This window comes from Opisthocomus hoazin, chromosome 11 (genome assembly GCF_030867145.1).
Source record: "Opisthocomus hoazin isolate bOpiHoa1 chromosome 11, bOpiHoa1.hap1, whole genome shotgun sequence".
NCBI classification, from domain to species: Eukaryota; Metazoa; Chordata; class Aves; order Opisthocomiformes; family Opisthocomidae; genus Opisthocomus; species Opisthocomus hoazin.
This window is the reverse complement of record NC_134424.1, coordinates 17951317-17976795: the sequence shown is the minus strand read 5'-3', so window position 1 is coordinate 17976795 and position 25479 is coordinate 17951317. Positions and strand designations below refer to the sequence as shown.

Here is a 25479-nt window from a genome sequence, read left to right as displayed (position 1 = left end):
AGCCAGCAGAAGCCCACACGTCTCCGATTTCCTCTTTTTATCCCTGCAGAGAAGTTCCTGTAGACTCTAGAGTTTACCTTAAGTATGTGGAGTTACCAAATAAGAATCTCAGTAACAGATTTACTATGTCTCTTACAGCTGGCTCTTTCTCAGCTGCTGTTTTGTTCAGCTGAAATCGGTGATAGTAAATAAACCAAACTGACTTACAAAATGCTCTGAATTTCAGCCGCACAATTTAACAATCCTAAGAATTAATTTGAAACCCATAGTAGTCTCTAGTTTCTTGAAGCTAGATCCAAGAAGCTCTTCTTGAAACAGTACGATTAGTAGTGCAGCAGTTGTGAGTCCGCTGAGGAATGGTTTGGGGTTTTTTTTCTGGGAAGGCTTGTTCCTGATTGTTTCAAATGGTTATTGGACAAGAACTGAAGTGCAAGAAAGCAAATATCTGCTCTTCCTAACGCTGTCAGTTGAAATTTGGCCTAGATAGTGACTGTACTCTCTAGGCATGGTATTCCACTGCTCATTGCTCCTTGTTGAGGCTAGGAGGGGACTCCTTTGAGCTAGAAAAACTGTCTAGTTGTGGTCTTTCCCCCTTGGAATGAAGGTGTTTTGGGTTGGTTTTTTACCTTCACATTCCTTGAGGTGTCTTTAAGGTAACTTCCCTTTTTATTCCTTTTGTTCCTTTGGTTTTATTCAAATACAGGTTTTCCGTGTAGAATGAACCGAGTGATGATAAAAAGGAAATCTGGTTTTAACATGAAGGAGCAAAATGAATATTGGAGTTTATGTAGAGTATGCACATGCATGCAACAGAGTTCATGAAAATACAAGTTGGAGCTTGACTTTAAGGACAGAAACGAAATATGGAGACTCTTCCAAAACTATTTAAAATTTAGGCTGTGTAATTACAGAAGTAGATAAATGATTGTTCTCAGTTCTCTGGCTTCTCAACATATTTACAGATCTTTTGTCAATCATGGTGTTAAAATACACTGAACTTGTAGAAAATGGACCCTTGCTCCTTGTTTTCTTTTACGTTTTTCCTTTCAGGTACCTTATCAACTTCTTGTTAGATGCCACATTAGGAATGTTGTTAATCTACATTGGCATACGTGCAGTCAGCAGCATTGTGGAATGGCAGCAGTGGGAGTCCCTTCGCTTTGGTGAATATGGTAAATGTTTCTGTTCTTGCACTGAAATTATTTTCAGGATAGCATCTCAGAATGTTTCAGCTAGTGGTTAACTTATCTTAAAATCATTATACAATGATTATAGTGGTCATTTTAATATTTTACTTGCCATGAGGGTTCTTTAAAGTTCTGTATCTCAGTATGCATCTTCCATGTTAGAAAGCTCAACAAGTCTGTAAGCATTTAGTGAGTTTGGAACAACTGCATAAATATTTATTTTCTTAGGAGTGATTGAACAAATCACAATATTGGCTAATCTCATGGAAAAAATAACAGCATGATAAATTTACTCTGAAACACTTAAATGGTAGCTGGAAAGTCATTTCCTGTTAAAGCTTTCAGTGAACCACATGCTGTTGTCTGAAGATACAGGCTAGAAGTTCTGCCAGCCCTCTTTAAACAACCAGGTACCTTCAGTGAAGGGGATGGTGAGATGACCTGTGCTTAAGTACATGATTTAAGTAATGATCACTCGAACTCCTGTACGTAGGGCTTTTCTCATTGATGAAAAATGCGTATGTCTTTTGTACAGGCTAAGGGGTAGACTTGTGGAATCGCTTTCACGTGAAGTTATGGGTTTTATCTTCCATTACACTAGCCACGGAGATCCACTGGTCTTCAGAAATTGTGGATTTGCAAATGGAGTTCCTTGTCATACATTTAATTCTGTTCAGCCTGTTATTTTCAGATTGCTTAGTCTGGCTGGTTGGGAATGGAAGTTCTTTATAGATGCTAAAAATTACATTTGAAGCTCCCCGAGACAGGAATGGGGAGAGAGGTTGCCTTAGAAGAGAGCTATGGCTCTTCTTCAGAAAGAAAAACAAAAAACCGCCTATGGTGGGGGGGGGAGGGGGATTAGAATAACATTTGCCTAGCAAAGTAAAAGCTTTCATAGCAGTTTCATAATTATCATTGGTAGTTTTTTTGGTTTGTAGGTTTCTGTGGTTTTAATGATCCAAAGTGGCTGACAGAATGAAGAATAAATAAATAAAGGCCTTGCCAAGTTGAAGTACTTTAAAAGCTGGGGAAGTTTACAATTAAATCAGATAGCATTAATTGCTATTTGCTTCAATGCCAGAGGTTTAAAATGGAGATGATGACACGTATCTGTCTTAGGAGAAATAACTGCTTATACCATTAGGGTATTTTTTGTTAGATTTATGTAGATTTAATGTGTATCTTTAAGGGTACAGTTTATGACCATTTAAGCTGTTTAAATCAGCAGTGCCACAACCCTGTTTATCTGCTTTTTTCCCCACGTGCCACAGTCCAGTATTTCTACTCTTTTCCTTGGACTGGCGCACATCTGAGTCTTCAGAGAACTGATTCAGAGAGCTAAACCATCAGAAAATTCACCATATGTAGAAAAATAAATAGTTCCTCCAACTCAGACCCCAGGCTTGGGTCTCTAAGGGATTAGGAAAGCACCAATGCCCAGGGGAGGGAAAAGAGCAAGGAAAGAACTGAGACATTGCCGAGCTACACCTTCTGACTGAGCTTTGAGACCTATTGCCCAAAGTCTCTGTTTCTGATTTTTGGGTTGGCTCAAAGCCATTTAAATATGTTTGAACAGCTTTCAGCCCATATGAAATCGGCTTTCCACTCAGAGCAAAAAAGTTGCTGTATCTGTTGCAATTATAGGTAAGTACTTGTAATCACGTCAAATACTAGATTTTATTTCTTCCTAATAGCATTCTGGTTTTTGTTGTGTAATCTGTTCGCCTGTCTCATTTTAATGTCCTCTTAACAATAAGTGATCTGTGTGGATGGGAAGATGTGGGGAGTATATTCCCTCTCATGAATTTTGTCTCTATCTCTTATTGACTTCCAAAATGAACCTGTTTTTATTTTAATTAGTTATGAGGCATTTGTGACTGGAGTAACTAAGCTCTTAAAATCAACAATTGAACTTGTTACTTGTGTTCTGCTGTGGAGGTGGTCTGCGACTGATCCGTTATTGTCATTTTGAGTTAGGAGGTCTGAAATGCCAAAACTTGTTTATCAGGTATTTCTGCTGTCTGTGTGTGTGTGTCTATAAGTGATCTATGAAATTATATAATTCCTCTTTACTTAGTTGTTCTTTCCAATATCAGATCATTTTGTTAGTGACTAACTTTCTTTCCTGTGTCTTCATTAATGTGCTATCCTGACCTTAGTGTGTTGGGTTTTTAATCAAGCTATCGCAAGGACTATTAAAAAGCATATTGTAAATTGTGTTTCCATTAATCATGTGGGTGAGGCTTCTGGTATAAAGAGGACTAGATAGCAGATGGAAAGGTCTTAGTAATGGCTGTGCAGTAAGGTTAGACCCCATGTAAGAAATCTGTCTAAAAAGCACAAGTCACACTGGATTGTTTGCTGCCCTCTTCTGTTAAGTACTACTGTTGTTTCTGAAGTGAAAACCCTCATATTACCATTTTATTTAATAAAATTTTTCACTTTGGCACCAATAAAAGCTTTGTCTTATTTTCTGTAAGATTCTTTAAAATAATAAAGTAGAGTAGACGAGGTGACAAAAATGCAGTCCTGTGGGGTCACAAGTGTGTTTAGACTTAGTATTTTGAAGTGAAGTATGGCATACATGGATGGTGAGGTGTCTGCTCGTTGAAAGGTGTCAGAGACTTCTGGCATTTTATCTGTTTTATTCTGGCATTTATTAGTAGTAAAGTCAAGTCCTCAGCTTGGAGATCAGCATGATTTCAGTTTGTTTGCAAGTGTGGGAAAACAAGAGCCCCACAACCAAGTCTGTTCTTGTGATTGAGCAATGTTGTTTGTGTTTCTAGAGCCTAAATAATCATTTGTCTCAAGTTAATTCTCACTGTGAGCTCATTTCCCTTCTTAGCTCTATTACTTGATCCCTGGTGATTCATTACTTGAAGCTGTCGCAAAAATAGCAGTGTCCTGCTGGTTTTAAAAGCCACCTCTTTATATGGAGGATAGTTTTTAAGCATAAATGCCTCAAGGAACGAATGGATACCAAAATATCAGCATTCATAAATGGTTGCTGTTTGTACAGCAAAACAGCACTGCACGCTGACTGATGAACAAAGTGGCATGACGTTCCCTCAAGGGCTTTTTTTATGTCAGAATTTTAAGTTTATCAGATTGGTCTTCATATTTCCAGTTTTGTATTTTCAGATTCATTACATCAGCAGCTAGACTTTAATAGAAGTGAAGAATCAGTTAATATATTTGAGTTTGTAAAGAGGAGAAAAGCAGTCGTGATCTGTACTGACAAGAATGTTCCCTGTGTTCTCCTTCCCTTCTTGTCTTGGGCTACTTTAGCTGCTGCAAGTAGAAAACAGGGGACTAAATCCCTCTTTGTGACAATGAACTCTACTGGCAACTAAATCGTGCTGCGATCTCTTTGCTTGTCTTTGCTTCTCAGACGGCAAAGCTTACAAGTTGTATTTCATGCGTCTTTTCCCTCTAGCTCTTTGTTTACAGCTTGCAGAACAACTTACTTCTAGCCATATAGGGTAGATAGCACTTACTTTAAAACTTTTTAAAATTTATTTCGGAGTAGTTCTGTAAGGGGACATTGTCTTAAGAAAATTTCTGAGGATTTGAAGAATAGAGAGAAGTTACAGCATAGAGGAATCGCAGGTATTTTGTTCAAGAGCTGTCTGTGAACATGCTTCTACAAAGCAGCTGATGAAAGTAGTACAGACTAGTACAGACTAGTTTTCATGGCCCAGCATTTTTGAAAAGTGCTGCTGCAGTTGTCACTGCTGAGGATTCAGAATTTTTCAGTTTCAGTCTTAATGCACTGTTCTTGCAGTAACAAGATTTCTACTGATCTGCTAGTTTATTCTAGATATGTAATTTGTACGTGACAGGTATAAAATCAGAATTCAAGAGAGACTGTCAGAGACTTTAGAAATTAAATTAAAGCTTTATGACTTCAACATTAAAGTTCTAATTTGAGTTTATGTACTGAATCTTTGAACATATGAATGTCCCAAATATTCTTGGGAACACCACCTGGATGTGGTGGCGTTGTTAACTTCTGCTGTTTCCCTTGAATTGCATAGTTTATGAAATCGTAGAAGAAATTTAGTAGGAAAGGATCCCCAGAGGTCAGATAATCCAACCCCTTACTCAAAGCAGGGTTAACTTCAAAGCTCAAGTGGGTTGTTCAAGGTATGGTCCAGACCGGGTTTTAGTTTATCCATGGCTTGAGATTTAAGAACCCCTCTGAACAACCTACTCCAGTGCTTAACCACTCTCATTGTGAAAGCTTTTTTTCCCTTTGTCAGAATTGTCCATCCACCTGTCCAGTCTATATCTCCCCAACTTTTCCACAGGGATGCTATGGGGAGACTGTCAGAAGACTTGGTAAACTGGAAGTAGACAGCATCCCTGTTCTCCCCACTTGTAATTAGAGCTGAGAGATAATACCATAGATGCAGTAGGCACACAAAAATCTTCAAGTAGAATTGAATATACACAACTTCTAATTCTAGTCATGTACCAAAAAAAAAAAAACCACCAGCACCCCTCCCCAAAGAACATCATGGAACAAAATGTTCATTGGTGGTAGTGCACAACACTCTTAATACAGAGTTTCACAATTTTTGGACATACAAAATCTCATATGACAGAGTTGGAATAGATGAAGAATTGCTATAGCTGTCATTGCTTTTAGGAATTAAATACAGATTGGAAAAGAGCTTAGAATAAACTGATAAAGTTGAAATGGTAAGTCTGTAGCTAAAGCTAGATTTTTTTTTTCATATTTGCTACTTAATGAAGGAAATTAGAGAATGCTAATAAAAATGTGGAGTATAGAAATTAGTTGCTAAAATTTAATTCTCAAATTTAATTCATGTGTTGTATCTTCAGAAGAGTCACGGTTGCTCAACTTTGAATTATTGATGTTTCCCCTTTTGAGTTTTCAAACTTTTTTTTTTTCTTACAAAGCAGCTATGAACTGCAATATATAATTGTAAAACTTGAGCATTTTAACCATTTTCCTTTTGGACTATGGAGTGTTGATCACCCGATCTTACTGTAAAACTTGTTTCGGAAGTTTTCTTTGTTTTGGACTGCAGTCTGATTTATCAGCATCACTTTGTAGCATTTAAGCAGCAAACAGTAAGTCTCAAGACTATTACCAAATATTAATACTGAAAGCCTTTCAGAAATGTTCCAGAAAAGGAAGTAGCAACTATCCATTATGCATTACAAATACATAAAGGCATCTGAACTTCTATTGCCCATTATTCATCCCCAGGCGGAAAGTTTTAAGCTGCCTTTGAAGATGTTGCAGAAGACTATCGGGAGGACCAAAGAGCTAACAGCCCCCTTCCAAAGCTTCCTTTTGGTTTCCAGTGAAGTGTTGCTTTAAGCTCACCTGTAAAGCTTGTTACGCATACCAGTCCTCTCTTTTTTTTTTTTTTCTTCCTTTCCTTGCTTTCATGGAGTGTAATAGTCTGCATAAGTTTTCATGTTCAAATACTTGTGATCTTCATTCTGTCCTGGCAGATTAACAATGCACTTGCGTTTTCACTGCCACAGTGGGGTGCGGCAGAATTTCGAACTCTTTCAGATTGAAACTAAAATGTGATCTTAATTTTTTGTTCAATTAAATTTTTCATAGCAGCTCTTGCACCTGTTGCTTCAGTTATCATTGGTTAGTTACAGTAACTAACTTTGTAGAGGGGAAAACATATGTTTAAGATAGCCTAGGGAGAATGGCAGAAATCATCACATATCTACTTAGACTGAAGGGACAGATGTTTTTCCCCAGCTATGTTTCCCTTAAGTTTTCCCCATAAAAAATTTAATACTACATGGTGGAGGGTCAAAAATAACAATTTGAGAAACTAATGTAATGCAACTGTATTGGTCTTGCTTTCATCAGGTTACGTAAATCAGTGAGCGTATAGCCAGGTTCGGCTGCATCAGATGAAGTCCTGTCATGTTCAGTTTCTAACTGATCCTGTTTGAAAGTTGGGGTGAGGCTGAGGGAGGGGAAGGAGCAGCACCGAGGAAATTGGAGAAGGCACTTGAAGAGGATATAGCTGCCCTGCCTCTTCTAATACTGCTTTTCTGAAATGTTTACTGTGAAGTAAAATCAACCCTATGCAGTTATTGAACCTTTCTTCTTTCTTGCAGGTGACCCAGTGCAATGCAGTGCTTGGGTGGGCCAGTGTGCTCTGTACATAATGATTATGACATTTGAGAAAACCATCATCATTATAGTGCTTCTTATACCTCAGTGGAAAGAGGTTTGTGTTTTTACAGCATTTTAGAGACAAATGGATTTCAGGTGGAAGCTGTAAAGCGATAGACTTCTAACAGTGTTTATTGGTTTGGCTTGAGCGTCATAACTGTCTACAGTCAATGCCGTTTGACTCTGTGGCAGTGGTATGTTCTTTTAGTTTGTTTAGAATACTGCTAATTAGACTTTCTGGCATCCGTTACCAGGAATATCCTATCATATTTTTGATAGGTTTTACATACTGCAATATATAACATTTTATTCTGTCTCCTTGTCTGAGTGCTCTGGAAGCTCCTAAATGGTGGCTCTTTTTCTTGATTCTTTTTTGCTTACAGCTACTTACCTTACTTACAGCTACTGTGTATTGCTTCTTGTCATATTTTAAAGAATTTTCTTTGCCTGACCTTGTTGATAGATCTAAACTGTAGAATTTTAGTAATTTACAATGGATTCATGAAGCCATTGCTGATGACTAGATAAATATTTATTTTGATAGTGTCTGTGCAGTTAATATTTCAAGTGATGGTGCATGGTGTTATAGCCCATTAGAGCCAGTTGGTCCCGATGTTATGCTCTGGTCTGCATTGAGAGCTCTGTCTTCCCCATAGTCTGTATTTTGTAAAACTCTGCTCTGTTTAAATTTCCTGAAGATGGAACTCAAAACATGTTCCTGGGGAGCACACAGCTCTAAATGTTCACAATGATTCTAACACAGCTATTGAGACTTCTGTAAACAAAAAGGACAGAGATGAGTTTCTCGCCAGCCCCACTTATCTGTTGTACTTTATAAGCTGTCCGAAGTGCTTTCCATTTCTATAAAGCTGTCCTTTTTTGGTTCATATGAATTATTTCTGTAGTGTTCAATGTACTAGCGTACATGAACAATTGCATTTACTAATCCAGTTACGCGCACATGTTGCCATGATCTGAACTTAATCCTTTTCTTTTCGCAGGTAGCTTTATTGAATCCTATAGAGAACCCCCAGCTGGAGCTGGCTATCGTCATGCTGATAGTTCCCTTCTTTGTTAATGTTAGTACAACTTGGATGCTTCTGAGAGATGTTTACTTGGATATCATTCTGTCATGTGTTAATTAATGTTAGTCCATAAAGCAGTGTACCTTGGTGCATAAGTTAACTTTTGAAAAGGTAGGGTGTTAAAGAATGGATAAAACACCTGGATATGTAGATTTTACAAAACTGAAATCCATATTGAGCTAAGTAACTAGGCTCAGGGGAAGTCCAGAGATGTCTCATAGACCTCTTTGGGCTGATGACTTCAGTAGGTGGAGTGTAACACAGCTAATGGTGGCTGGGCTGTGATGGAGCAGAGGAGAAGGGCAAGTGTGCCATCGTCCTTCCCAAAGTATACTCTTCCACTAACCTGGGATTTAGGGACTAGAGACAGATGGTGGGTGTCCTTGCATGCAGTAACCGCTGGTGATTTTTTTTCTTTTATTATTAATCTGTTCAAGCATGGATTTTATCTTTCGAGAACCAAAAGCCTGTATGCACTGAGATGTCTGCCTAAACCATTTCTACATGACAAGTTAATATATGATCACTCTGAATAGCAGCTAGTTCTGTTATTTTCTTCTCTTCTGCAAAGGGATAAAGTAGCTGTGTTGTAGTCAGTTGTCATTATTGTAAAGTTTTCCTAGTTCTGTCCAAATACTGACCGAATGAACATCGCTGAAAACTGAGCTGTCATTTCCCCCTTCTCTTTAACAGGCATTGATGTTCTGGGTAGTAGATAATTTTCTTATGAAGAAAGGGAAGACAAAAGCTAAACTTGAAGAAAAGGAAGCAGGACAAGATTCAAGAAATGGGAGTAAAGTCCGATACAGGAGAGCAGCATCACATGAAGAGTCAGAGTCAGAAGTATGTAGAGTTAATTATTGCAATTAATGCAAGATCAATCCAGTTCATCCCTCATGCCATTGATTTCATTGTAACACTGTCAACTTAGTTTTGATTTTCTTTGCATGTACCTCTCACAGTAGTTCCTAGCATTTGCAGGTGAAAAACAGTTCAGAAATTGTCATTGTTGCACCATTCACTGTAGTTAATTTCCTTCCAGATGGGCAGGAAGACATAGTAATATATTTAAATATCACAGGTGAACACTGTTACAGATGTTTATTAAAAAACCCCCATGGAATACAAAGCTAACAGACAATTCTAATTCAAAGCGTTTAATAGCTTGGAGTGAGAGGAAACTGGTGGAGGCAACTGGCATGGTTTTGGAGAAGCATTTACATCCTTGCCTTAGCAAAATTTTATTCTAAATTATATTAAGTGGCCAGTTTTCGGTTCACCTGTAGGATGAATAGTATCTTTGAAAGTAAGTTGTTTTCGCTTTAGTTGGTTAATGTCACTTTTCTGCGTTACAGAAAGTACTATATATCTGGGGTTTCCTTTAATAAAATGACTGCCATATTACCAGTGTGGATAAAGAGCTTATATATTCTCTCTCATTTTAATGGCAAGCTGCCCTCACTGTTCTGGAGGTGCTGGAATCACTTCTTTGGGTTTAGACTTAGTGATTGTAGTAGAGATTAGTACACATGTATGCTTCTTCAAAATTTACTGGAGGTACCAGGTAGGATACGTGAGGTTGTTTGACAGTACTGGTAATAAATCCAAATTGCATTCTGTAAGCTTTTTCTTGAGCAAATAATGAGGTGCTTTGCACACGTTAAAAAGTAAAAGATTAGAAGTAGAATGAAGAAAGAGTGTGACTTTGAGCCACGTTACTCAGAAGCCATAATTTATTTTTTTTTAGATCCTTATTTCAGCAGATGATGAGATGGAGGAATCGGATGCTGAAGAGGACCTGCGTAGACTGACCAACTTGAAGCCCATTAAGAAAAAGAAGCATCGTTTTGGTCTGCCTGTATGACACGTTCCCTGACCTGTATATTTGCAGGTTTCGTGGTAAAAACTTCAGTCAGTGGGTTTTAACGTTGCAATTGCATCTCCCTTTTCCTATAAACTGACTTAAAAGCAGGGTCTACCAACAGAATGCAAACAGTTGGAAGACTCCCAGTTCAGTTGCACTACAGACACACTGACCAATTATGCAAGAATGTCTTTTCATCATGTGTGAAAAACAACAGCATTCGTAAGGACTCGTCACTGATGGGATTTGTATCTGACATTTCAGAGAAGATCGCAGAAAACAGATGCAGCAATCTTTCAGTTATGGTTACTGATGATAAAGTTTAAGATGTTCTCAAAAAGGCATCACAGAATCAAGTAAGTTAAAGGAGTGTGTTTTATTACTAAAACTGGCTTTCGCAGCATAATTCCTAGAGCAGAATAGTTTATGGTTACAAGCTGTAACTTAACGTTATTTTTTTAAGTACAAATGTTTACTTGCTACCGGGTACCTATGGCACTAATAGGTGGAACAAAGATTTTTTTCCAAGTCTCCTCAAATCTATTTGACTATTTTATATTTAAGTTATATTTTAATACAGTTGTATTTAAAGAGTCTCTTTGTCAGAGAAAAGGGTGCGGTTCCCTTTTTTTTTGTGCAGAACAGGTCAAAAGATTTGTAGTGAAAAACTTATTTATCCTTGTGTCCTGGTTTAAGACAAAGGGATTGCAAAGGGAAAAGCTCTCTGTCACTGCTGAAGTCACCAAATATCACTAAAAATGCAGTCCTAAGTATGCTTTTGACCACGTAATTTGAAAATACCTTTTCTAATAGAAGGTGTTGTTTGCATATTTGACAAACATGCACTTTAGCGTATAACAAAAATCTGTTGTGATATGTTAGTTGTGAAATGAGTATCTATGGATGACTCTAATTTCTGTTTCTGCAAGTCTCTTGTGCATACCTCTCAAATGACCTAAAAAAGATGGAACATTTCTTATACTTTTCCTGATAGAGGGCCTGTGGTACAGGACCGTGGTCTGATTGAAGCAGTTGTGCTACAATACTAAAAATAATTCTGTCCCTTTTTTTTTTTTTTTGGTTGGAAAAGCAATCTTCTATTTAATGTACTTTAAAAAAAATTTCTCCTGTTTAAGTCTGGTTATCCTTTGGTGTTAAAAAAAGGAGAAAACCACAACAAAAAACCCCAAGAGGTGTAATACAGAATGTTTATGATTTTTAGTGTCTTCTGATAATTGACAACACGTGCTGTTCTGCAACCTAGCAGACGTGTTTTCAGTGACATCCTTTTGCTTTGCATATTTTCTAAATGGTTATTTCCAACAGCTTTCCTTGCTTAGCTGAACCTTGTGCAGGACAAGGTGATGTGTCAAAGAAATGACAACAGACCTTAAGTTGTTGTAGTATCTGGACATCAGAAGTGTTCCAAGCCTTAAACCAAACAGTTTCGTCAGAAAACTGCTCAGAACTTTTTAAGATTTTTTACATTTTTTATAGATTTACTAGGTCTTAATGTGATTTATTATCCAGACCACTTCAGTGGGGTTCTTGGGCCTTAGTAAATACTGAACTGTGCGCTCCCGTACTTATTTTCACAAATCCAGCATTCCTTGTCACTGCTCGGCTGCTGAGGTAAACGCGGTGTTCTGAGACTTGAGGTACGCCTCAGCGTGTCCAGCCGGCTAGAAGGGACATTGTACCAGACCTAACCTTTGCCAGTTTAGTTGAACCACTGACCTCTGTTACTGTGCACTGAAATGTAATAACTGCAATAAGTTTAGGTACTAGTGTTTCTTTTAGACTAAATCTAGAAATTAATGACAACAGAAGTTAATTGAGTTATTCTGAAATGGGGGGTGGGGGGATGGTGAAATGTCCCTCATCAGTGTTGCCTCTGCTTTAGGTTTTTTGGGTTTTTTTCGGTGCTTGTGTGACTTGCATCTTCCCTTGACTATTTACCACTGGGCGGGCGCCTATCTCCAAAAGCACAGTACTTCAAGGAATTCATTTTCATCATCAGAATAGTCTCATACAGCTCACTTTTCCAAAAGGATTTAAGAGCCAGGACTGGCTCTTGTCGCAAATGTCAGCATTTACTTTTTTAGCATAGGGTTTGTTCTATTTCAGATAGTGAAATAAAGCTATTCAGCATGTGCTACATACCACTGCACAGCCATCACTGTCCTTGTCAGCCCTCAGAGGTAACTGAGCAGTGCACGCAAATTTAACTGTACGAGCTTTCAGTTTACTTTTCCCTCCTCTTCTCCAGCTACTTAAATTATCAAAATGATTTCTATTTCTAGTCTCATGTTTAGTCTGTGAAATGTCAGTATAAAATTATGGCCTTAATCATGTAATAATATTTATTTTGAGCAGACCTCAAACTTACTGACCAAGTACAAAACAGTGTACAGCACTATGGAGCAGTTTCTTGAAGATGGTTATAGCAAAGGTATATGAATGCCTAATTTTTCCTCTCTTAAGTGCTTAAATGTCACTTGGGTTGAGATTTTTGATATGCCTAGCAAGATGATGTAGTAGAGCACTATGAGCCAAAGAGACACAAGTATTTTAAATAACACAGTAGTAACAGGAGGAACATATCCTCAGATGGGAAAAAAATAGCTCTAATCTTCTCTAAGACAATAATTCTATTCACAACCTTAGCAAAACAACAAAAAAAGGGGGGGGGTGTCTTTTTGTTCTTTGTTATCATGTGAAAGAGATGGAAAATATAAAATTGGCGGTTTTCCTCTTTGTCAGATAAAAATTGGAATTCTTGCAGCAGGTACGAGCAGGACAGGTGCTCTTGTGTGAAGAGCTTGTATGTGGGAGAAGGAAGGGTATGCCTCGTGCTTCGCTATGTCGTACTGTTCATTGAAATGCATGGGCAGTGCAGCCTGAAGTAATAAATTCTTCATAAAGAGTTGATCCAGTAATAATATTACAACGTGATGAAGTTTGCATTACCCTCAAATTGGCTCTCTCAATTTATGCCTGGTAAACGTACTTCAGGACAACTCATAGCAAAGGTTTAATTCAGGCTATGCTTAAAAAAATGTGATTGTTTAATGAAAATAAGCTATGTAGTATATGCCAAAGTAAGAGAAAGGGATTGTAACTTACAGAAGAGACACAGAAGTATTGGTGGAGATCGAATTTACCACAGATGGTCAACCTAAATGTATTAACTGTTTCTAGTATCTGACCTGTAACACATCTGCATAAATTTAAAACACTGGTGTTGTCTGATACGTGGTTTTCGAGTTCTGGCTTTAATATGTTCAGGTCCCCTTGTCTTACTTAAAGTAGGTAAATGCTGTATGTTAATGTTGCTAACTAAAATGTACTATAGCTTTTCTTCAGGGAAAACTCAGTTTCTGAGTTGCAAATTAGAGCAATGCAAAGTGATGCCCTCCGGCAGGCGTCTGCTCCGATTCCAGTGGTGCCCGGGGAGGGAGGCGAGGGCTCTCGCGCTCTGTGGGGAGCAGAGCTGGGCATCGCGAGGAATTTCTGCCACTGTGCTTGACTAACCCATGTTTGCAACTTTGCCGTGCTTCGTACAAGGGAAAACGGTAATGAAAGCGAAGAAATTCAGCCACATCAAGTCCAAGCAGATCTACAGCATAGGCGTGCAAACTTTTTTAGGTGAAGTTTCCAGTTCAGTTACTGAAAATGACTACTATGGTTTTACAAAGTAAAACTGCAGTATCTTTAAAAAAGGGACTCTTTTGTAGGTGTTTTTGTCTTGCGTGGGTACCTGTCTCAAACTGAATGTTGGGTTTGTTTGTAAGTAAATTCAGAGTATAGCCTATGTGAGCAAAACAACAGCTGTATTCTGCTGCCCTCTGTTTGGACCGTGTTGTTTAATCAGTGGTGTTACCTTAAACTTTTAAGGGTATCTGATGTAATTACATTGTATAATGGTTTACAATAAAGTTTGACTTATTACAGATTTGTACACTTGTTTTATACTTGTTCTGTTTAAAAGTGTGCGTGTTTTGATGTTTATAATGTGCTGTTGTGTGGAGTAGGTTTTGCTGCTGGAGTTAAACTTCAGAACTGGCCCTCTGCACCTGCACAGGTGGAGAATAACCATCTGTATTTTCATATTGAAAAGAAAACCTTCAATGTGCAACGTGAGAACTCCCGAGACTGCAGAGCATTGACCTGAGGCCTTCTGCAGTGTGGGATGTCGTTAAAATGCCTTAACCACACAGCGGATTATCAACAGCCTGCTTTCGGCTTTTTGAGCAAAGCCAGACCTTTTGGTCGTTGGCAACAAGAACATGTAAACTTCGAAATTTCTGAATTTATCTCCAATCTCCTGCCCCTTGGCAGAGGCATGGCCTAGTTCTGTGACTTGTTAACCTGTTTAGGCTTCTGTTCCCCTGCTGATTTGTTTGCTGCAGGCAGTAGAAATGCAAGTGGAGGGAAGATGTCTGGGGATCCTGTTGAGAAGTTTTCTCGTGCCTTGTATCACAGAACTTGTGTAGCAACTCCTCGGAGGCAGAAAAGGGCAGCGGGAGGCTGTCTGGTTCTAGGACCAGGGACCTTCTCTGTCCCCCGTCTCAGAGGGCCACGTGAGGTGATTGGTGCCTTCCTTGCTTACTTCAGTCTCTGCTGCTTCCCAAAACCATGCAAAGGGGGAAGGGGGAAGCAGTACTGATTCTTTTCTGTGTGACGAAGACATCGCTCCTACACGCTGTCTACGTGGTGCAGACTTGTCTCTGAAGCTCCAGGGAAGCAGCGGCTTTAATGACCAAGTGTCTGCAGCAAGCACTTGGGCTTCTCGCACTGTAGCCAATAGAATGAGAGTAGCCTAACTTGGGCTTGTTCGGTTTTGTTGGGCGGAAAGATGCTGTCCTCCAGGTTCCCTGGAGGTATGGCATGGTATCTACCGTCCATTTGCCAGAGCACTGGAGGAAGGAGCAGGACCATGTAGGACGAGAGCTGGCTCACTGTGAAGCTGTAACATCACCAAGTGCAGCTCATTGTTTTGGTTTTGGGTTTTTTGGGGTTTTTTTTATGCTGCTAATGGCAAGAGGTTGATACTTTTATACTAGAATAGAGCAGAAATCCTGTTCTTGGTGAGCTGCTGTTGCTGTCACCCCTTCCTGTCATGGTGGGAGCAGCTTAGTGTGTTCTGCTGGGCTGGCGCTGCACAGTGTTGATCCGCTGCTACCTCTGCGACTCCCATAGTGGTTGCCCTTTACTTTCACTACTTCCCACCTGCTACGCAGAAGCAGCCCTGTGCCCGCTGCATCCTTAAAGGGAGTTCAGAGGATAACCTCAGGCCTGTCGGTCCCCTGAGGGATGTTAGCACTTTCCCGGAGATGTCGAATCTTCCGTGTGATCCGTGTCTCCTGCAGGTCACAGGGGCCAGACCTGTGTACATTCACTGACTTCTCCAGGGTCATCACCATATTTTAGCGGTTCCTCAGCAAAGGAGTTTTCCACACTTCATGTTGCAGTGGAAGATGAAAGAGAGTTAACTTGTGTTTTTCATAGCCACTCTTAAATATTTGAGGCTGTCTTGCTTCATTCTTATTCATGTCCCAGTTAACAGATCACAGCACCTTAACCAGGTGAACAGGCTTTCTACTCTGAAATGTAAGTAACTGTAGATTTAGGTTATTTATTTGTAACGAGAAATTAGCCCATGATCTGTAAGAGGAAATGGTTCTGCTTGCTGTTCAGCCCTGGTTTAGGAAATGCTTAATTAAAGAGAATTGCCGAGGCTGTGGGGGATGTCTTGGAGGCTTCAGGATATACTGCCTGCCTCTGCAGGTGCCTCAGCTACTCCCAAATGGCATAAAATCTGAAGGTGTTTTAGTTTTGTTTGTGTAATGGTTTTGTTTGTATAAATTAAATTGCTATGAAAGCGTAACTCTGTTGCTTTTGAGTGAGGAATACGTAGTACCAATTAAATGAAGCCATTTTGAAAGCTGAAGGGAAAAAATAGTTCAGTGTGTTGAATTCTAAGTATTTGATTTAAACATGCAGAACATTATTTCCTGTTGTAATAGATAGCGTCAGCATAGTGGCACTTATGGGACTGTATAGAAACATCTTAGTAGAGGAGGAGAGGTGTCACTTTGTAGACTAGAAGAAAAATCTGCTGTTTTTCCTAAAGTCGATGTTCTTTTCTGCTTTGTTAGCCTACTAAAAGGTACTGCTGTTCTGCAGAAACGTTCCTTCTGGTTTACTAAGCCGTAGGTTTAAAATAGAAATTCAGCATAAGTAATGGCTAAGTACATAACATCCAAACTGCTGCTTAACCTACAAGTAATTCCCCCAGCAGTCGCGAAAAGGAAAGCGTCTTCTCAGGCCTGGAAGTGGGTCAGCTTAAAGGCGAAGTGGGCGCCCAGAGGCCCGGGGATGCTTCTCAGCCGACAGATCCCGTAGTCCTGATCGTGTGGAGCTAGTGCTGTGGTGTTGATGTGATAAAACCCACCAATTTCATTCTACCTCCTGTGCTTCTCTCTGCAGCCTAAACAGAACACAGGCGGAGCTCGAGGAGAGGCCAGGGCAGACTTCTCCCACTCCGACGGTCGATCTTTGTAGTAAAAGATGTTTGGCGGTCTGCCGCTCTGCCTTGCCCCTGTGAACGTACCCGGCTGGAGTCTGGGCGCTTTGTAAGTGCTGAGTGCAATCACAGAAGCTGATTTTTTTTGCATTATTCAAAGAATTAATGTAAAAAAAAATATATATATAAAAAGAAGAGGGAAACAACCCCCCACCCAACCTTCTTCCAGTAATAAGAAAAACAGTGCATGCTTGGAGTTCATTTTTTTCTGTTTAATTAAAAAATTGTTTAGAGAACAAATGTCAGAAGTTCTGGAAAAGATTTTGCTACTGTCAGCAGGTAGAGTGGGGAACACTGAGTTTATTCACATCTGAGAAAGCTGTTCCTATACAGATGACAGGTGAAATGATTAAACCCACTAATACCGCTGCAAGTAGAAAGTGATTTTACTCTCTGTTGTGTAAGAGCCGGCATCAGAGCAAGCTCAGCAATAGAACTGTGAGGGTAAAACCATATCCTATTTCGTTTACTGTCCAAAACACACAGAATACTCTTCTGTTAAAGATCCCTGTGCAAAAGCGATGTAGGGAGCAATGTTATGCTTTGGATGTTAGGTTTGTATCATCTTTGGAGAATGCGTATTTTGTTATGCTGGCAAAGAAACACAAACACTCTTCCCCCCCCCCCCCAAGAGGATCCAGTCAATTTTGTGTACCTGACAAAGTTTTGCCTTTTAAAGTTGTAAGCAGAGCCTGAGCAGACCCCCCGGGCAGCCGTGTTGCGGTGGGTCGGGCTTCCCCACGGCCGCAGCTGCCTGCTCTCATCAGCCCCCGCTCTCGGCGCGGGGAATCCTGCAAGCCCCAGTCATCGCCAAGAATAAACCTCACACCAGCCACAGCCTCTGTCAGCCTGAATCACCCTCCTGCTGCTTTGGGAAAGTGACCGGGTAATGACTTCATGTTAGATGCTCTATATAAGCCGAGGAAAAAAACAGATGTTCGCAGAGTGCTCGGGCTGGATTTAATCAAAGCCGGGGAGCGACCTCGGGAGGGATTACGGTCGAGTGGGCGCCGCAGTTATGTCACAGGTACGGGGAAGTCTGCACCAAGCTGGCTCTCGGCAGAGCGGGGTGCCCGACAACTGCGTTGCTGTTTCAGGCAGTTTGCTCGGAGTAGCTCGTTAGCAAGTCACTCTCGTTAATTTGGCTTTTCTGCTCTATGTGACTTGTTTTGATTATGTTGAAGTATTTAAACGCTCTGTTTACATATTTTAACAACTAAGTTGTTAGCAGGGATTACTTGATGAAGAAGGAAAGCAGCTGCTCTCTACATGGTTAACTAATTTAGTTTTAAATGTTCTGGTTTACCATAAATATTTTTATTTCTGTAGGAAGGGGAAAAGCCATTTCCACTGCTGTGCTGTGCGATGTTTCACAGCAGGAGCGATTTCTGCTTTTCCAACACTCTTTCTCAGACAACGATTTGAAATTTTGCTAGTAGGCTTGAAAGGACAGGGCTATACTGAATTGTGTTGCTGCGTAAAGCTTGATGTAGTGGCGTGCGGGAAAAGAGAGGGCGTGACTGAAAACTAACTTATGATATGATGTTTGAGACTGAGATTTCGTATTACACACTTTCATGTTCATTTTGTAACTAATAGTTTGTCTTTACTGTGTTCCAAATAATCAGTGTTTCAAAGTGATCTTAAAATTAGCTCAGAAACTTGGAGGTTTTCACAGAAGTGTTACGTTTTCAACACAAGCTGCATGTGCCTGGCAGAGCTGTTCGCAGCATGAGTCGTACGTGGTGGCTGGGATGGAGAGTGAGAACACGGGGAGGGTAGAAGAGGGCAATCCTTCCACCACAGAGAGTAACTCAGTTCAGCTTATTTTCTTTACTCCACAGAAGAGACTGACAACAGTCGTGTGTCTTGTAAAGCAATATTTTTTGGCTTGTGGCGGGAGGAGATAAAGCGCAGGCAGCACTGCTGTGCCAGCTGGGAATGGCTCCTGGCAAACCCTGCTTACAGCTGCGCTTGTCCTGGGAGCGATGAGCGGCTGCGACGCCAGCAGCTGCTGGTACTGGCAGGTCTGGGCTCACTGCTGAGACCCACAGTCACCTTTCTGTGCCATGTTTTTGCTTTTTAGCGGGAGGCCAACTAATCCACAGCAGCTGTCCTGCTGGAAAATCCACCTGTAATCAAAGCATGAGAGGATTTATTTTAAAATAAGTGGATTAAATTCAGCAGTTCTGCTCAGCCTGGCTGTGTCTTGGTGCATCTCAAGTGCCTCCTTTCCTTACCCTGTCCCCAAGAAGTCAGGTAGGAATAGGACAAGGGGTAATGGCTTCAAGATGAGAGAGGGTAGATTAGAGATAAGGAAGAAATTCCTCACTGTGAGGGTGGTGAGGACCTGGCACAGGCTGCCCAGAGAAGCTGTGGCTGCCCCCTCCCTGGAAGTGTTCAAGGCCAGGTTAGACTGGGCTCTGAGCACCCTGGGCTGGTCGAAGGTGTCCCTGCCCGTAGCATGGGGGTTGAAACCAGATGATCTATAAGGTCCTTCCAACCCAAACCGTTTTGTGATTCTAAGTTCCTTGTCTCGGTGGAAAGAAGCCTCACCGTTATTGTTTATTGCCAATGATGGGTGAAGGACCCTAGCAGGGTTCATATTCCTGTTAGCAAAACAAGGGGAGTTTTCCCTTTCTGTGTTGGAACCAACACAGGTCTGTACCGGCTGCCTGTGGACCACGCCATGGCATGGGGGCCCGTTCCCATCACATGCCCATTTTCGTTAAACGGACAAATGGAGCCCTGGCTGTGGGGATGTTTGGCTGACTGACCAAAAGCTGTTGTGAACTTTGAAGGGTTTGCTACTGCCCTTCCCTCTTGCTTGCTTTGGCTACTTATAGAGTGTTTTCCCCAGAGGTCTTGTGATTGTTTTGTTTCCCACAACACATGCGAATGGGATTGACAGCGAGCTATTCTGAGCCTTCCCGGGAATTTACAGCCGGCAGGAAACATGCCGAAGGCTCCAGTGCAGCCAGCCCGGCCCTGCCGTGAGCCAGGCATGCACGCCCTGTCTCTGCAAGCTTCTAGGGACTCGCTGCTCCAGCCAGCGTGGGCCTCGGGGGATTTGTTTCCCTCCACAACTGTTTTTAGCTTTACAGGCAGTGCCCAGGAATGTACGAGCAGGCTCCACCGCGGCCAGAACCCAAATATCGTAAGCCCTATGTACGTAGCGATGGTCAGAGAAGTTTCTTGTTGACAGTTCAGTGTGCAAATCTGTTAAAGTTGGAGTGTGGGGGTCTTTTGCTCTTTTCACTCGCATCTCCTGTGCCCCTGCACCGTGCCATGTGGTCTGCCTGGCAGGACCTTGGCAGTCTGTCCTTGAAAGAGTAGACTGCGGAGGGAATGTTAATAGTGCCAACTGCTGCCAAGTGACAGTGGGTCTGACTTTGAAGTGCTAAGTTAAAGGTAGGGATAGGCTGATATGAACCAACGTTATCCTGATTTTCTTCTGGCGAGATAAACTGTAAACAGATTAGTAGTTGGACGTTGTAGCACACCACATGATGATCTGTCTGTTTCTATATTAGATTGCTTCTCCTTCTTTGGGTTCCGAGTTCAGTGTTTCAGATATGTTCAGTACATGCTTGTGGACAACCCTGTTGAGTGCTCAGATGCTTTTTGTTCCCTAAATTTAAGATCGATAACTATGGATCAAGTGTTAAGTTTGTTCCAACTAAATCAAGCCAGACTTCAGAATCTCTCTGACAGATTTCCCAAAGTAGTGAGTAGACTGAGGCACAAGCACAATTTAGTAATGTTTTTTTCCTTCCCAGATTTGAACAGATTCTTGAATTACCAATCTGTACTTGCAGAATGACCAGACAGGGCTGGACACAGAATAAAAAAATAAAAAAAATACATAATCTACTGTCTCTTTCAAAGGCTGTACAATCAGAAGACAACTTCAGAACAGAACAGTAATAGTGGCAACGGATTTTGGGAAGGGCAGTGAAATTATGGCTGTGCAAAGACCTGGAGTAGCTGAGTGTACTGCCTCAGAATTGAAACAGGTGGAATGTTTTATTAGCAACTCTGTGCAGTAGCGTCTGGGTTAGGGCAGCTTTGTTCCCCTGTGCTTCTAAACACAGGATACTGATGTGTGGGCAATACATCTGTTTCTTAGCCAGCCCCTGTGAAAAAGAAGCGTCCACCAGTGAAGGAAGAAGACCTCAAAGGAGCGAGAGGAAACCTTTCCAAAAACCAGGAGATTAAATCCAAAACCTACCAAGTGATGAAGCAGTGCGGTAAGTCTCCTTGATGGAAACGATTAAGCAGTCTTCCGAAGTAAAACATCGACTGAATTGCTCTTCTCAAGTGGAAGGGTGTGCCTTTGAAACAGCAGCCAGCAGCGCGCTCACCGACGCTGGCCTGGCTGCACAGGGACTCGGCGTCCGTCTGTCCGTCCATCATCCCGACAGCACCAGGAGGTGCCAATGGGGCTCTGCCCAGAGCGATCACTCTCCCTGTCCAGGCAAAGCAGGAGGGAGAGCCCTGCCTTTGCCTTCTGGACCAGGGTTCACACCAAGCTCTCAGACCACAGCCGATGTCAATGGCTGCCCAAGTTGAACATTGGAGGTTTGGTTGAGGATTAGGGGATTTCTGGCCTCTCAGGTGGATGAATTTGATGTGTTTGAGGTGAAACAGAAATTGGGGTTGGGGGGGGGATAAAGGACAGAAGGTGAGAGAGAAGTGAGTGGCTGCTTGCACTGAACACCCCTGGTCCTCTGGTTTTGTGTTGCTTTTCCACTACCAGTGGGAGAGTCCAAGGAAAAATGATGGATTTTAACCGCTTTTCAGCCTGACAGCCCGAACTACAGTAGTTCGCAAGTTTCTAAAGCATCTGCAGGGGTTCGGGCCGGTCAATGGCGGTGACCACCTGCAAGGCACCGGCAGCTGCCCCGTGCTTGGGGTGGGAGCCCTGGGCTCTGAGCTGTGGGAAGTCGATGGACAGATGAAATAGTTTCAGCAGCACTAGTTTTGCTCCCCGAATTTGGTGTTCTGCTGTACTGATTGCCTCTCCTGGTTCTCTTTTTCCAAGAACAAATGGGCTCTGCGGCACCCTCCATCTTCAGCCGGGATCGCACAGGGGATGAAACAGTCTTCGAGAAGCCGAAAGAGCCAGCCAAGAGCGTTTTTGGCTGACAGCGGAGCTGGGTGCGTCTCACCCAGATGGCGTTTGTAACTTTTTCTCAAATTCCTGCCCATACACTAACTCGCTGTAGACCTAAGTAGCGGATTTCTACTGTAAGTCATTAAGTAGAGAATAGACTCACATCAAAGGTTACAACTTCCATGTTAATTTTTATTATGTGCTTTCTTTCTGTGTGTTGATCGGTGTTTGCTACAATGGTTTAATAAAAAAAGGTTGTTGGACACAGCTTGGCACTCTGTGGTGAGTAATTTCAGCTCAGGCTCAGACGAATTCTGTGGGCGCTTTGGTGTTGGTCTAGCCTGTCAAACACAAAGAACAAACACCCAGATGACACAGCTTTGGTGTCAGTGCAATTTTCTCACACTGTGCCCTCGCCAGGAGGGAGGAGCTGGCCGATGGGGCCTCACGGAAACCTGGAGACTCCCCCCAAGCCCGTGCCAAGCTCAACGGCGCCCGGCAAGGCCCCTCAGGGCCCGGGCGTGCTGCAGGATGGCGGCGCTCCCCTCACGGCAGCCCCCTCCTCTCTCCCCGCTCCAGGCAGCGCTGCCATGGCTTCCACACACGCGGCTCTGCCGGGAGGCAAGATGCTGGGCTGTCAGCACGCCCCGGCGCTGAGGGAGAGCTTCCAGCCCGTTCCACAGGGGCTTTTTCCTCATGTCCCTTCGGATCGAGCGGGCAGTGGGGTGAGGGGCCGGCAGCACGGGCGCCATTTCCCGCCTGGCTGAGGGGCCAAGCGGCCGCTGAGTGTCTCTGTACAACAGCAAGCCCACTCTGAGGGGAAGTTGTTTTTCTTGCAACTCTGTTTACGTCTTGATTCGCTGCATTAAACGCCAAACCTGCTTTCCCCCGAGGTTGTAAACTGGAGTATTTCTTGTTGGCAGCCGCCATGCTTCACACCTCAAGGCCCTGGCAGCACATCCAGGGACGGTCAGGTAGGTGCCACCTCTATTTAAAGAATTACTGTTATTTTGCACAGACTAGAGCTGATTAAGAGGTGAAAGTTAAATCGAAGGTCTCTGTGCACCATGAAGAACATCATCTTTGCCTTTTGTACCCCAGAACCTTGACGGAGAACACGTGTCGACATCCCCAGAGCTCCCAGAGGGGCTGCGGAGCAGGGTGTGCATAAGGCAGCAGCAAATCCTTTGGGTTTAAGCGGGAGGTTTTCTTTAAAAAATTAAAGATATCACTGGTGCGTTGCCCTGCCCCATTTTTTTCCCCCCCCTCAAAGCTGATTATTTGCAGCCAAGACCCTGCCTCCTCTCTCTGCCAGGCACCATTTCTCCACAGGGCCCAGGCTCCTCGCCGGTGACGCAGCAGAGCCTTTTCCTCTGAGAAAGATTCCTTCCAGAGCTTTGAAGATAAAAACAAAACAGGGTGGGAAAAAGAGTTCCCACCCGGATAACACTGGAGCTGTCCCTGCATCAGGTTTAACAAACCCTCCTTAACCTGTGATGAGAAGCTGGCAGGAGGTTGTTTAATAATTAGAAAAAAGATGGAGAGGGCCAAGTGAAGCAAAATGTTGTTATCACTTTCTTCTGTACAATACAAGCGACTGAATATTGTAGATTTGCTAGACTGGGTAGCAGGGGAGGAAGGGTGCTGTATTTCAGACCTGGCTCCGGGTATGTTGGTGCCGATTTAGCAAAGCACAGAAACCCTGAGTCCAACGGATGTGGCAGGGAAGCAAATTAAGATATCTACGAGAAACTTGGGATTTTGCTAACAGCTTTATTTCCCAGATGTCCTCAGGTTCAATTACTTGTGATGCTTCCCAGTGTGATAGTAAGTGCCCAGGACCAAGGATCTTTTTTTATTTTTCTGTCTTTTATGAGGGACCTCATACAAGAAAATATGCACTGGCGGTAAAAATGTATCCCTGGTACAAAGTCGCTCCCCGTTTGTGGCAGCAAGGTCTGTGCTCTCCTGGATGAATTGCAGGAATCCTCTCCTGTCCCCAGCCTTGCTGCTGTGCTGGAAAAGTTGCTGGCTGCTGCTGCAGAACAGGTGACGTGGGTGAGAACAACAAATATAAAGCTGCCTGGAGAATTTTTTGCCATCTTTTTCTTCATCCTTGCGAATATAATGTCCAATCATGGAAAATGTGCTTTCTCCCATTTTTTCCCTCATTTTCAGAATGAGAAATGTGACAGACAAGAATCTGAACAAAACCCCAGGGTTTGAGTTTTTAGGTCATTTTTCAGTCAAAAGTATCTCTTGTTGTGACGGTGGATTGAGATCTTTCCTCCAAGGTGATCTGAAGCCGTTTCACAGCGCATTCGTTCCTCAGGGTGAGAAGTGCTGCAGGATTGGTGCCCAGTGCAGCAGCAGCGATGGGCGCTGGACGTCAGCGGGGATGGCTGTCATTGGCAGTCTGTCCAGAAATGGGGCGAGGTGCTCGAGTCCGGGGACAAGGCTGAGCATGAGCACCATGCACCCAGGAGCGGGGCAGAGCCAACCACGCAGCCTAAGTCTGGGCAGTTAAAGCAGCTCTTTAATGCCGGTGTGATTCTACAGAAAACTGACGGCAGATTCACTTAATTAAAGCTAAACTTTGACACTTCGGGAGCTTGGGCCACTAAGTGTATAAGCCTATGTATTTTAAGGGATTAAAGCATTGCAGAAGTTGTAGAAATTAATCAAATGTATAGCAGTTTTCATTTTTTTCCATTAAAAGATACGTATTTACATGTCCTGCTATAAACAACAGAGTATTTGCAAGTAGTATAAAAAGTCTGCCTGGAAGAAGAGAAGTTTGTTTTCAAAAAAAAGTTACTAAAGTTACTTAAAGCACAGGCCTTGAAGACCAGGTTGCGCTCAACAGACTCATTATGGTGAACTTGTAAATGTCTGCCGAAGTACTAAATTACTGAGTGCTATGTTAGTGTCTCCTCAGAAATCCAAGGCCACTGGAAGCAAGCTCTCCACCTGGACGCTTTGTCTGTACAATAGCAATGAAGCAGACACAGGTACATGTATTGCCACAGGTTCTTTGTGTTAATGTAGGACAATTAATGGCATCACCTACTATGGAGTATATAAGGGGGAAAATGCTGTCAAAAAGCAACATGAAAAAGTGTTTTTTGTGTGGACAGACTGGAGGTTTAGTTGAGAAAGGGCTGTCTGCTATCCTGGAGGTGCAGGGGGCAGACAGGCAGAGAAATCGCAGTGGGAGGACAGGGTTGAGTCTTCATCTGCTGAGGGGAGAGTGTGTCTTTCCAGATTACTTCTCTCTACAGCACCAGCTTTGTAAATGCTTTGTAGAAGATGCAGACAGTACAACGACTCGGATGGAGAAATATCTTTTAAATAGTCATGCGAGCTGCATTGCGTTAGGAGACTACCTAAACACCACATGAGTGAATGTGTATTTTAGGAATTATGTTGTTATAACACTGTCTGTGATTATCTGTGT

The 25479-nt window shown here is 42.3% G+C and overlaps 2 protein-coding genes across 3 annotated transcripts in view; both read left to right on the top strand.

The window, feature by feature from the left end:
• STIMATE (STIM activating enhancer) overlaps window positions 1–21156 on the top strand; it is a 44457-nt gene extending 23301 nt beyond the window's left edge. Inside the window, exons 4-10 of one of the 2 annotated variants that reach the window (XM_075432550.1) lie at window positions 1051–1172; window positions 7311–7423; window positions 8370–8447; window positions 9147–9296; window positions 10201–10673; window positions 16810–16955; window positions 20795–21029. In XM_075432550.1, coding sequence (XP_075288665.1) covers window positions 1051–1172; window positions 7311–7423; window positions 8370–8447; window positions 9147–9296; window positions 10201–10317 — 580 coding nt within the window. In that variant the 3' untranslated portion in view covers window positions 10318–10673; window positions 16810–16955; window positions 20795–21029. The other variant, XM_075432549.1, reaches the window with a different exon arrangement.
• MUSTN1 (musculoskeletal, embryonic nuclear protein 1) lies at window positions 17709–22290 on the top strand. The gene is made up of 3 exons (XM_075432551.1): window positions 17709–17933; window positions 21036–21156; window positions 21951–22290. Exons 1-3 carry the CDS (start codon window positions 17925–17927, stop codon window positions 22052–22054), a joined length of 234 nt encoding a protein of 77 aa, XP_075288666.1. The 5' UTR covers window positions 17709–17924; the 3' UTR covers window positions 22055–22290.
• Window positions 22291–25479: the final 3189 nt, after the last annotated feature.

Coding starts and splice junctions, on each gene's coding strand:
- MUSTN1 (XM_075432551.1), top strand. Junction 21,157..21,950: donor CCAAGTGATGAAGCAGTGCG/GTAAGTCTCCTT, acceptor TCTTTTTCCAAG/AACAAATGGGCTCTGCGGCA.